This window comes from Ahaetulla prasina, chromosome 1 (genome assembly GCF_028640845.1).
Source record: "Ahaetulla prasina isolate Xishuangbanna chromosome 1, ASM2864084v1, whole genome shotgun sequence".
Classification (NCBI taxonomy): Eukaryota; Metazoa; Chordata; class Lepidosauria; order Squamata; family Colubridae; genus Ahaetulla; species Ahaetulla prasina.
Window position 1 is genome coordinate 183334659 of NC_080539.1, and position 14088 is coordinate 183348746.

General features: G+C 36.9%; 1 protein-coding gene across 2 annotated transcripts in view; it reads left to right on the top strand.

Annotated features, from left to right (window-relative positions):
- COL4A2 (collagen type IV alpha 2 chain) overlaps positions 1-14088 on the top strand; it is a 217425-nt gene that overhangs the window by 189193 nt on the left and 14144 nt on the right. For both annotated transcript variants that reach the window (XM_058184419.1, XM_058184418.1), the window contains exons 30-38: positions 26-187; positions 1814-1984; positions 2177-2320; positions 3875-4000; positions 5299-5480; positions 6117-6180; positions 7557-7631; positions 10577-10684; positions 13941-14048. In XM_058184419.1, the coding sequence (XP_058040402.1) occupies positions 26-187; positions 1814-1984; positions 2177-2320; positions 3875-4000; positions 5299-5480; positions 6117-6180; positions 7557-7631; positions 10577-10684; positions 13941-14048 (1140 nt within the window). The remainder of the gene's footprint in view (positions 1-25; positions 188-1813; positions 1985-2176; positions 2321-3874; positions 4001-5298; positions 5481-6116; positions 6181-7556; positions 7632-10576; positions 10685-13940; positions 14049-14088) is intronic.

Below are 14088 nucleotides of genomic sequence, written 5' to 3' on the forward strand. Positions count from 1 at the left end.
TTTACTTATTATCTCCTTCTGTTAGGAAGAGATGGCTTCCCTGGTTTACCTGGATCCAAAGGGAATCCAGGGTTTCCTGGGCCCACTGGACCAACCGGTATCCAAGGACCACCAGCAACATTTGGATTTCCTGGACTCCCAGGCCAGCAAGGGTCCCTGGGTAGAAAAGGCTCACAAGGATTTGTTGGTGAGAAATTATTCCAGTACTTCCCCCACAAAAGATCTGTACAGCGTCATCACTTTCTGTTTTTCCTGTAGGCAGCAATCTAGCAGCCTCTGCATCCCCCCTTCGTATCACACACATGCAGACATACCAAGCCTTTCCCTATTCAATTATTCTTCCTCTCCCACACATCCCAACATATCAAGGTAGCCTCTACATCTGCCTGCCTGCACTCTTGGTGTCTACCCTATCTCAAAATGCAGTGACAAAAAGATTTAAACTGTCTCCCTATTCATTTAGGTTCTTGCAGATCTTTTCAGCACCTATCACCCAACCAAATGGCTAGCCAAATAACCCTCCTCTTGTTCTCAGATAAATGTTGTGGGCACACTGATCAGATCACTCCTCAGCTGTTTCATTGTCATTCCACTGGAGAGTAAGAAAGGTCTTTGCAGACGCTTAAAAAGCCATAGCTCAAATATCTCTGTGGGTTTTTCCCCCTTAAATTTAGTCAAGTAGGGTTAGCAAATTTCATTCCATGCTTTTAAAAGGCAAAAAAGCTGTAGCAATTTCTGTCATCATATTGTAATTACTAAGAGGCATAAATTTCACTGGAATCCTAGTTTGAAATAGATAGCCTGTGATTTTTTTTTCTCTAAGACTGAACTATTTTCTGAAATACTGTATCAGACTCAAACCAGTTCTTCAGATTTTTGAAACTTTCCTGCCATGAAAAAACCCCACCACCTCCAACCCCTAAATTATATAATTGACAGAACAATGACTAGGCTGGTATAAAGTCTCCTGCCTTGAGCAGGAGGTTGGACTAGAAGACCTCCAAGGTCCCTTCCAGATCTGTGATTCTATGTTCTGTTTATTTTATTCACCATCAATTAAACAGAATGGAACTAAATTTCCTGAATTTAATTAAATAATTATTTAAATTAAATACTTAAATATTCAGATTATTAAGAGGTCTGTGAGAAATCTGATGTATATCTGTGTGTAGAAAATAACTGGCACTTCCTATTCTTTTTTTATAGAACAGATTTTAAAAAATCCTATAAATAAATGAAGCTCCAATTTGTGCGGGTTTATAGTTTACACTAGAGCAGTGGTTCCCAACCAGTGTGCCGCGGCACTAAGGGGTGCCGTGAGATCTTTTGAGGGTGCCGGGAACTTTTGAGCTACGGAGATTTTAAATATCTATTTCCTTATAAGGGTGCCGGGAACTTTTGAAAGGCTTTCCAAGGGTGCCTCAAACAAGAAAAGGTTGTGCCTCAAACAAGAAAAGGTTGGGAACCACTGCACTAGAGCATTGTTTTTCAGCCTTGGAACTATGTGAACTTCAAATCCCAAAGTTGGAGTGGCTAGCTGGAAGTAGTTGGCTGGCTGGGAGTAGCTAGCTGGCTCGGGAATTCTAGGAGTTACGGTCCACACATCTTAAAGCTTATTAAACAGTACCCGACCCCTAATAAAAAAAAAGGTTTTTAGGTTTAATTTGTAATGTCAGTTATAGGAAGATATTTCCTTTGCTTATTTTTCAGACAAATGAGTTCTTACTGTTGCCTTTTGTGCACCTATACAACTGTTGTATAATAACTGCTGCCTATATTTTAATCAAACACCTCTCTTTGTTTTTTTTAATAGGAACCCCTGGTGTCAGAGGAGAACCAGGGGAGGCAGGGAAAGTTGGTCCTGTAGGGATGAAAGGTCTGCCGGGGGACAAAGGTGAACCGGGCTTTATTGGAACTAAAGGAAAGGCTGGGGAACCTGGTCTCCCTGGAATTGTTGGAATGCCTGGTTTCCCAGGTCTTAAAGGTAAAAACAACTTCTGCATAAAATCTCTACTCAGAGTTACAAACCCACTCCTTTCTCAGCCACTACAGCTTCTTCAAGGGTCTAATGAATTATTTTCACTTATTGTAAAGCCCCTTTGTGAAAGCTAAATTTGTACTTTAAATTTCTATTGAAGGCTGTAAACCTAAACATGTTTTACAATTTTCATTCAAGGTTCTAAAGGATCTCCTGGCATTGGAGGTTTCAACGGTGCTATGGGGTTCAAAGGATGGCCAGGACAGAAGGGAATCCATGGAGAAAAAGGCCTCCCTGGGACGCAAGGTGCTAAAGGACCAGCTGGGGAATCCGGATCAAAAGGTATTCTCTTTAGTGTTATGAGGCACTCAAATTATTCAGTATGCACAGATATGTTCATGTAAAATTGTAAATAGACTTTAAGAAAGCTTTTGTTTAATTGAAAATTCCTTTAAAAAAAATTACAGTGTAAATATTGATTTAGAATCAAATTCTATAAATTCAGTTAGGTTTATTCTGAGTAAATGTCTTTAGGAATGTTAGCTTTAATTTTACCACATACAAATTTCAGCAGTATCTTTTTGCTTTGCCTTTGTCTTCTATGTAAGGCAAATGAAGAACAGTTGACAAGTTTAAAAGTATATATTTTGCTCTTCTTTTAACAGAAGAATCAGAAGGGGGTTTTTAATATGTATTTTGATTTTTAAATTAAAAAAACCTCTTCCATGACCCCAGCTGAAAAAGAACAATGGGTGCCTTATTACTAATAGTAATTTTATCTTGGTCATTCACTAGCAAAACAAGAGTGTCACAATTGATTGCAGTACATTTTAGCTCATCATTCTTGTTATTAGCTGTCAGCAACTGGTCATGAATTGAAATTACAGTCCAAACTGTTAACAAACAGTTCTTAGATAGCAACTCCACATAAGTTTCCATGGAGGAAATTTAATATACCGGTACTTTTCCCTCCCTTGTCTCAGATTGCCTTCTTTCCTCAAAGAATGTAAATTCCTTGCTTTCCCAGTCTAACAAGGTGCTAGATGACAAAACATTAGAATTTGACTCACCGACAGAAGCACTGATGGGTAGAAAATTCTCCAGGGTGGGTTGATTGGGGTCAATCTTCTTTCTTAGTTCAGAGTATTTTCATTGGTGGGTTTTTTTGTTTTGTTTTTTTAGTTTTGATGTACCAACATTCTTTATATCTCTGTTATTGCTTTTTCAAAGAAATCTGTTGTTAGATACATTCCCTCTCTGGGCTGACAGTTGCTGGCAGTTATTGTTTGGATTCAAACAGTAATTAGCAAATGTTTATCTTCTGCAGTGAGTTAAATAGAAATATCTGAAGGAATTACCAGAGCTCTTTAGAGTATCGTATATATTGCCACTTTGCCATCTTCCTATCACTGATAAAACTGGAGATGCAGGATGTAATCTCTGTAATCACATTTTTACATTATTTTCCTTTTTTAAATCCTAATTTTCCTGGAAATAAAAAATGGGGTCTTCTACTTACTGTTTAAATCAAATAGAATTTATTTTCAAACAAAACCACTCAATGGGACAATTTGAAAGAGTATTAAAAATCTGCAAGAAGAGGGACAAAGCATTTTTTAATTTCTGCTACTTTCTCTTAAACATGTTGCTTTATATGGTAAGAATATTATCACAGCATGCATTTTTCTCATTAGATAACTAGATGTCTAGGTTTAGAGGAAAAAGTAGAGCATATATTGTGCAGGTTTTGATGTTTGACTTTTCCAGATAGGGCTGGAAAAGCCTTTGGCAGTGAAATTGCTAAAAATGAAAATAGAGCAAGGCACAAATTAAATTTAATATAAGGCAACTTGTATGCTTCCAATACATCCTTGACTAGGATTCTTATCTTGAAAGGTGAGCGTGGAAATCGTGGTCTACCAGGAGCACCTCCTAAAATTATGCCAAACGTAATGCTGGAAGTGAAAGGTGAAAAGGGAAATGAAGGAGCACTTGGTGTTAAAGGGAATATCGGTTTAAAAGGTAAAGAGCCACTATATATCATAAATACAATATATTAAAAGTTTTGTTGTACCCTTACAGTATGCACCAAATTCTGATTCTTCTACAGTGAGGGCAAGCTTCCTTCTCATCAGATTGTACATTCCTCCTTGTATGAAAGCATTCCCCACCCCTAGTTTACTAGTCTGTCATAACTGAAACAACTCTTGCCCTTACTTTTCTTCAATTTTTCCCTTCCCTGAATTATGAATGACTTCAATACATAAATAATAAAAAGAAGAGATTCCTAGTGAATTGTGGACAATACAGCTGTAATGGTCTCAGACTAATAGAAAAGGAGGGTTGCAGCCAATTGCAGATTACTCTCAGAGAGTAGAAGACACATAGAGTAGTGCTGCTTATGTTAACGGTCTTTGGACTTTTTTGAAACCTCAGATGCCTGCATGTCTGGGAAACTGGAGAAGTTATAGAGCCATACCAGTAGTCTGAATTCTACATATTCAAGCTGAGAAGACAGAAAAAAATGGCTTTTCCTGAATTGAGGCGGCTGGGGTTCATTATACTCTGAATCCTCTTCACAGCCTTGTTAGATTCCTGACATGAGGTTGTGACCATCACAGTTTATCTTGGAGGAATTTTATGAGAGGGCTTAAGGAAGTAGTCAAGAGTAGCATTGTTTTTTAGAGATCCAAATACTTGAGGAAAATGTCCAGCTATGGTCCACCATTTCAAGTGATAAAGCCAGAGAACGCTGTGCTTTAGTAAACCAGGATAGCATTCACAGCCAATTGATCCCATTCATGGAAAAGAAGTGCATTCTAATCATAATTAATTAATTGCTTTTTAATCAAGGGTTCTAGTATGCAATTCATAGCAGCATAAAAGAGACATCCATGAATATAATAACCATATTGTATTACAATAGCAAAATGTAACTAAAAACAAAAAAACCCTATTTGAAATGTTCACCATAAAGTCAATATTAGGCATCAAATGTCTTTAAAAAAAGGTTTCAATGCCTGACTGAATGCCAGAAGTGAAAGGCCAGATGCTTCTCGGATGGTAGCATATTTCACATTTGGTGACTCACTGAGAAGGTCTTGCTTTCTGATCCTGTTATCTTTCACCATGGAGGAATCTTAAGCAAGCCCTTTTGGTTGACCTCGCAAGATAGGCAGAATGATGTTGGCCTGTGCCCCTACTGAACATGCCAATTTAGAAGCAAGAACATTTGGATAGAGCTACTACTGATGCCAAGCATGCCTGAAACATAACGTTTTGCAGAGAAGAAATTAACATTTTCAATTGCATTTTTGTAGGACATGAAGGATTGCTCGGATTACCTGGTCAGACAGGAATATCAGGTTTACCTGGATTGCCTGGTTCTGAAAAAGGTCAGAAAGGCGACACTGGAATTAAAGGAATAAGAGGTGTTCCAGGATATGCTGGTATCCCAGGTTCTCGTGGTATTCCTGGCTTCCCTGGAATCACTGGATGGAGGGTGAGCAAAACTGGATGTGTTAATGGCTGTCTGCATGCATGAATCAAACTACCTCTGTATTTTAACTTTACTTTATGGGAGGTCATAGAGCACCAAAATCCCTAAACCAAATTCTGTAAATCTAGCCCACAACACATTAAATTATCATAAGAGATTTTACTCTTTATTTCAAAGGTGAATCTAAAGCATAGGACCTGGTTACTAGAGAGACCAACAATTTCTTCTGGTAGGATGGGTCTGCTCCAGGTCCTTTCAATTATACAATATTATCTATAGGAACCTGGAGCGTTTTGAAAACCTGGCATTTTATGCAGGCCTTTGTCGAGGGATAGTGAAGCCACTTGGTTTTGTTTTTATCCTATCAGTAATTCACACAATATTTTATTTTATTTTATTATTTTATTTATTGTATTGTATTGTAATAAAATTTAATTGTACTCTCCTGTTTTAGTTATGAGTTGCCCAGACTAATTGAGAATCAGGAAGCATACAAATTTGATAAATTTAAAAAACATAAGACACTACACATTCTATAATTTCTTCTTATCAAGACTCATGACATTATTCTGATAAAACCAAATTTCCAGTTAATATTAATTCTAATTGATAAGATTGTGTCCATTTTCAATGTGATAGGGAGAAAAAGGTGTTCCAGGAGTTCCAGGTGTGATTGGTGAAACTGGCCAACTGGGGGAAATTGGTGAGTCCAATTATTTTTAGGAATCTAAGTTTGTTTGTTTTTTAATTCATATATGCAGTTTAATAGAGACATTGAACTTGGTTTCTTGAATCATTTTATTCTTCATATACTTTCATATTTACCTGCTGCCTTTTTGTATCGTACTAAAACCAATGCAGAATTCTCAACAAAGAACATTCTATAATCTATCAGAAGTGCTAGGGGAAGCTCATATCTATTCAATTTGTTAGGCGTTCCCAGTCTCTTCATATAAAGTTTTTGTTGGTGGTGTTATCTGAGCAAAGATGAATATCTTGGTTATATGTGTTGTCTTCTAATTCAATTTATTTGAATTTTTATGCTTTATTTAAGAAAAAAATGTGATTTCCTACTTTCATTCTTGCAGGAACTTCTGCTTTTTATCTACCTTAGAATTTCCTCATTCTCCCCTAACATTGTATACATGCACAGAATAAAGCATGATACAGATTAGACATAAGGGAGCCATAGAACCAAAGGTCTTAAACCTTCACTTAAGAGATTTCTTGCAATCAATCCTTTTTATATGGCCTAGTTTAAAGCAATGCATTTGTATATCTTACAAAAACTTTGGCACAGCATGAGTAAAACAGGTAATCCTATAAACAGGAAATATCTGCTATCTCAGACTTCTAAAGAAAGAGTCACCTAGAAAAGTTTGGGAGAGTGATAATTTAGTTATCTATTCATATATAGTGTTATAAGTTCCCATCCATTGGGAAATGCAGATTATTACGTGAGTATCCTGCAGGAATTTTATTATCATATATGGTTTTTCTATAACTTGAATGTTATTTTTCTTAGTTTTAAGTTCTGTAAAGCATAAGAAAACATTGGGAGAGTTTTTATCATCATGTAATATCTGCTTGGACACATGGGAAGGAATAGCTAAGGGGAAGGGATTCCTTAATTTTTTACCCTGTGTTCAGTCATGCTGGCATTTCATAATATTAGCATAATTTCTTTCCTGGAATATGTTCTAGTACTTCTTAGTCCAGTCTGGGAAATCAGATGATCTTCCCCAATCAAAGAGTCAAAGTGACTCCATCTGTTGGGGGGAAAATCTTGTAGAATGTCTCCCTAAATCTGGATGTGTATAATAAGAAATTCTCTTAAAACTCAGCCTTCCATCCTTTATAAGGTAGGTAAAATGAGGACCCAGATTGTTCGGGACAATAAGTTGACTTTGTATATAAATATACAAATAGGATGAAGACTATTGCTAACATAGTGTAAGCCGCCCTGAGTCTTCGGAGAAGGGCGGGATATAAATGCAAATTTTAAAAAAAACATTTTTACATTAAAATATATTCAAAAGAGGGATACTGGTAAAATTAAACATGTCTCTTGCTTAATAGGTGACAGAGGCGATACTATAAATTTGCCAGGAAGCAAAGGTTCTAAAGGAATTCCTGGAATAGCTGGACAAGCAGGTATTTATGTATGTGTAATATGTACATGTGTGCATTTATAATACAGACTAATTCATTATCAGATGAAATAGCTAACTAGAGAACAGATTCATTAACAGTTGTATGCACTTAGAAATGACTACAATATCTTTGATCATTTCAGTATCATTACAGAAGATGGCTGAATGTTCTATTTAACTAAGATAGAGCAATTCATACATTTCAAATGCTTTGTACGTTTGTCATCTTTAACTTAATCAGGATCTTTATCATGATAATGATTCCCATTTCCAGATGAAAACTAACATTGCAATGTTCAGACCACTCAGAATGCAGCCTGCTCTCTCTGCTTTCTCTCTCCACACAGACACACTTATAATTGAGCTCCAATGTAACTCAACATTCTTACTAGACTTCTGTTCTTTGTAACTAATCAGAACGTTGGAAAGAAATTATGTAAAGGGAATCAGGACTGTCTCTGTCTAAAACTGAACATAGCAGAACCAAATTTGCTGTGGAGAGGAGAAGCTAGCAAAGGAAAGATTGGGTTTGAAGATGAACTGGGTCTGTGGAGAAAACCATTGCTGAAGAGAACCTCTATGAGAAGCAACTGGACAACATTTGGGAACATTGCTGACTACCTCATTCCCTACTTTCCTTTCTCCTGGCCACATGACCCAGAGTGACGCAGGTGTGGTCTGCTGCCCTTGCTTTCCAATGCACTCGGGACTTACAATCAAAGATACAATATAGGGGACGTGCAGAAATATTTACACAGATGCAATATTTTGCTTTGTTATACAGAAGAAAGTATCGACATATCCTATCATTCCTGCTAGTTGGAAAGAATTTAAAAGCCATGATCTAAAGGCTCTCCTTACCTTATTCAGTTTTGAAATAACATAATGATGGCATGCACTGATTGAGTTCACTGCTTACAGTAAGATCTTATACATCTGTGTTTTGATCTGGTTTTGGCTTGCCATGTTGAGTGAACCCAACCAGTTATGGACTTAGTAAGAGAATTAAATAAATAAGCTAGCTAACCTGTCAAAAATGTGCATCATCAATATCACCAAATTAAATGAAATCTGCAGTAATAAGTTTAAATGTGGCAGGTGTGTAGCCTTCTAAGTTGCTTTGCTCTGTAATGCCTATAATTTCTAACGGGGCTATGGAATTAATTGTGGGAACTTTAGTCATAAGAACTCTAGTTTAAAACATCTGGAGGGAATCCCTGGTGTCTCTCCCTCAGTTCATTTAGAGCATTTACATCAGTGGTTCTCAACCTTTATAGTGCTGCGACCCCTTTAATACAATTCCCCACGATGTGGCGACCCCTTTAATACAATTCCCCACGATATGGCGACCCCAACCATAAAATTATTTTCGTTTTGAATTTATCGTGCCTGAAGCCGTATTGGCTAGCGATCTGAACTGCTTGCAATCGCCTTGAGGACGGAGGCATTAAAGCGGAGACTCCTCCCCTATTAAGTTTATCGCGCCTGAAGCCAGATTAGGCTAGCGATTGGGAGTGATTGCAGCTGGCTTGAGAGGGAGACATCAGAGCAAAGATTTCTCTCTTTTTTAATTCATCGCGCCTGAAGCCGAATTCGGCTAGCGATTTGAAGAGCCTGCAGCTGGCTTGTGGAGTCAACCATTGGGGCGTGATTGTTCGACTCGCAAGTATACTTCCCATATTTCCGATGGTCTTAGGCGACCCCTGGCAAATCATCATTCAACCCCCAATGGGGTCCCGACCCACAGGTTGAGAACCACTGATTTACATGCTTCTCAATAAAAGTCTCAACAGGTGGCAGTATTAAGAGGATCAGGCCTGGAAAGTATTTAAAAGGGACCCTAATTTCTCAGGTATCTATCATGGGAATCCGAAGTTAACAAGTTTTTGAATCTCTAGAAACTAAAATGATGAAGATTTACAATTTTCTAGGCAGGAAGGGTGACAGCAAAACTGCACCTCTGACCTACAGTTGCTTTGGTCCCTTGTTAGCTTGTCCTACATGGATCTCAAGTATCAGGAAGATAAAAGATCGGAAGATAGGAAAACATACAAAGAAATTATATATGAGGAAAGAATGAGAATTACAACATTTTTTGCAATTGACCTGATTACGATTCTATAGCATAGGTATTCAGAATTTGTTTTATAAAGCAACTACAAGGTTTTTCATGCTATACAGTAAGTAAAAATGCTGTTAACATATAAATGGCTAGCATGTTGATCAACATTGTGTTATAGGTTGATAGATAGGATAGTACCTATCTGCCAACTGCCAATTGCCATGACTTGGGCAGTTTATTAGTGGTTTAGGTATAGGATTTAGGCCAGGGTTGTCAAACTGGCGGCCTGTGGGCCGGATGCATCACACACAAGCCACACCCATCCAAGCTCTGTGAAGGGAAAAAACATCACGAAATGTCACATGATGGCAACAAGACACCACGAGTTTGACACCCATGATTTAGGTCTATGCTGCATTGCCTTCCTTCCCTAGTTAACTATGGGCTTCCTGTGTTTCCTCTGTGTTTGTCTAAGGTTTAAGGTTCTGAGCAACTAAAAGTCTACTGAAACAAATAAGCCCTACAGCCTCTGGTGTAAGCTCTACCCTGGGGATTCCTCCTAGTTTGGCTCACTGACTCATATCATCCTATCCCAAAAAATTCCAGTCATTGACAGCAATTTCCTTAAGGCCAAACTTGGCCTGTAGACATCAGGTTGTCTATATTTATTTTATTTATATTAAAATTTATTTATTTTACATATGTTCACAATATGATTCTTAATATTTGAAAAATACCACTCTTCTCCTCTTGTTGATCCTTTTAGTAATCCATACTACATATCTGAAATATTTATGAATGAGCATCAAATGGAGACTTCATGGGGCCCAGCTTGTCAGAAATAACACTATATTAAAAAGTATTCTTTTTTTCCTATTTTACAGGGTTGAAAGGCAACAGAGGAAAGAAGGGTGAAGCTGGGGATCAAGGATACGCTGGTGTGGAAGGCATGGAAGGCCCTCAAGGCTCCCAGGGGTTAATAGGGCAAGGAGGTGAAGTTTTTATATTTTAGATTTTCACAAATAGCAAAGTTTATAACAAAAAAGATAAATAGTATGAGTAGACAATGTGATACTTAGACATTGAGAAGTTGCGTACATACCCACCATGCTATTCCCTTTACAGTAAGCCATTTTTTGCTTCATGCAGAAAAGACAAACAACCTCAAAGCATGAGATAAGAAAAACGAACAATGGTTTAAACTAAAACAATTCTGTCTCCCTCTCTGTGATTTCTGTCCTTGCTTACCATCCTTGTTTTCTCCTCATCCATATACCACATTGCCTTGTGTTCTTCAAACTGCCTTTTCTTTCATATCCCCCCCCCTCTTTTTTTTTTTTTTTTTGGAAGATCTCAAATCCATCCATCCAGGATTTTTTTTTTATTTTCCCCTTCCTGTTGATGATCCATCTTCAGTAATATAATTATTTTGCAATTTGATCCTCACTCATTATCTTTATGACTGGACCACATCAATGTGCTGTTTCTAAACTCTTTTATTCAAACCATATTCATTTATGACTTTCACTTTCAGAACCTTTTACCACCATTATACCCTTCATCAATTTTCTCTAACTTACAATCGTGCTTTTTAGATTTATACAATAATAATTTCCCCACCATTATATGCAAGGACTTATGCATATACCACGTATTCAAAACAGATCTTTTGTAAATAGATGCTCAACAGTGGGGTTCTGAATTGACCCCTCAATCCATGTCACCTAACAAAAGAACTACTTGCTTAGATCACATTGTTTTATAATGTTGCACATTTTTTCCTGAAAACTTATCCCAGGTTCTTTCATTTCTCACTGTTCGTTGTAGCATAAAATGCAACTATAAAAACAAGCTATAAATACCCACAACAATCTGGCTAATACTAGTTCATACTACCTGGGAAACATTTTACTCCATCATTCAAACCTGCACTTTCATGAATACATTCATTTTTACCATTTATTCTTCTTATATTCTAAACCACAATATTCCATGCATCGTGATTGTCACCAGATAGTAACAGCAATAGCACTTAGACTTATATGCAGCACCACAGTGCTTTAGAGCCCTCTCTGAGTGGTTTGCAGAGACAGCTTATTGTCCCCAACAATCTGGATCCTCATTTTATCAAGCTCAGAAGGATGAAAGGCTGTGTTAACCTTGAGCCTCGTCAGGGTTGAACTTCTGGCTGTGGCCAAAGTCAGCCTGCAATAATGCATTCTAACCACTGTGCCACCATGGCTCCTTAAATCCATGGTTGTCACCAGATAAATCTTCATATATAGAGTTATTCTGTTCATCATGAATTCCACTTGATGTTTTTTAGTCAGATAATGTCATCTAGGTTACCTAGTCCATTGAATGATCTATTGCCTGAATTACTGTTTGTATATATTTGCTTGCATGTTAAAACAGCCGAGAGAATCTGGCAGCTTTCTCTCCATTGCCATAATCATCCAGCATTGATCCCACCTTGCCCTGGCTAGCGGTCGTCCCAATCAGTAAATAGGAAAATATCAGAAAAAGAAAGCAGCTGGCCCTCCACCCTTGCAAATCACTTCACCATTTTAGCTCCCCAATAAGAGAGGAGCAACACCCTCCCCACCCCCATCCAGATATCTGTAACTCCACACTGGTACACAAGACATTTATAAGCTAAAGAGAATAGGACAATATAATCCTGCTAATGATGTTACCTAGTCTGGTAATGAAACATTCCAAAACTAAATTGAAACAAGCTTGGAGAGCAAACCACTATCAAAATCTAAAACCTGAGCTACAAATATTTTTTATTATTTCAAAATATCTCTTAACTCCATTTGTTAGGAGAAAGATGAGGGGGAGAAGTAAGGGCACCTCAGAGCATCAGCTTCTGAAGGAAGGGCAGAGGAATGCTACAAGAGTTGGGTGTTGGGAAGCTCATTCTGCTTTCAGCTGAATCAAAGCATTTTGAAACTATTGTTTCTGGACTAGGAGCAAAATCACTTGACTTGTGATGTTACTCAGTTTGGTTTTTCAAGACAACCGGAAGCCCCGTAGCCTCATGGAAATAAGCTAGAAAATCTTCTGCATGTGGTTAAAGCTGGAGGTGACTAAGAATCATTTGAAGACTTCTAGCCTAGTAAAGATTCAGATATAAAACAGTAATAGCAAAAGAGTGTCCTTCTTTGAGAAATACTCGATAGCTATGTTCCTGGATAGGCTGGGATATTTCTCAAAGCAGCTATTAAGGGAAAGAAGACAGTTCAGTAGCTTAAGTATGATCTGGAAAGGATCAGTGCAAAGCCTGCCAAGAAACATTGCACAATTTCCTGATTATTGAACCCAGACCAAAATATCTCCAAGAATACGGTGAATCCAAGAAAACTCATCCAGTTAAAAGATTAAGAAAGTTAAATTAAAAAGTCAATAGTTAAAAGAACAATATTTGAAACCCAGTATTGTTCAAGATTGGTACAGAAATTTATGCCAATAGATCATCTGGCTCTATTTTAATATAAAGTAATAAGAGCCATAATACAATACATTTTGTACATAACCAGTTCTTATTTCTTAATGGTAATCTTGACTATGAAGAATTTCCAAGATATTGGAATTTGTCAGGGAATTGATACAAAAATTGTTTATTTAAGGCTTTTTATTCCAACCAAAATATTACCGGTAAGTGTAATTAATATTATATATATAAAACATGTCAGAAGTATCTCCCCTAAGTAATATTTATTGTGAGAAATTAAAAGAATGGTTTGCTAATAAAAAATTGTAGGTTTTGTCTCATCAAGCTTGTTTTTCTATTTATTCTTTTCAATAAAATCAAAGTGCGCTTGATAAAAAAATCTAACAAGTTGTTGCCCAAACAAGAAAATTAAATTAAAATAAAGCAAGAGATCCAAATCCAGAGAATATATAATCAGATTTTTTAGTGTCTGATTGTCCCATATAATATAGCAAATGTTTTCGTTACCTAAATTTAAAGGTTATGACTTTTAACAGAAACCTTGCTTAGTTCAAGATGTTGTTATTTTGCTCTGTTATTCTCAATATCCATCACCAACTCCTTTCAATTTTAATCAAGAGCACCTTGCAAGCCCATAATCTAAATATAACAAATGTGGCATAACCTATTTCCCATTATATTGGTTTTCAGTGTTAAAATAATAAACAATGGATTCTTGCAAAAATTGATGTTTTACCATTATTGGAGGAATATACTGATACTTAATGGATACATATTTATTTGTTCTGTAGGATTCCCAGGGAGGTTTGGAGAAAAAGGTGCACCTGGAGATCCAGGTATTCCTGGATCTTCTGGTGACAAAGGAAATGTTGGAAATATTGGTCTTCCAGGAAGAAAAGGTAAATTAAATTCTACCAATAGAGTTGATATTAATATGTT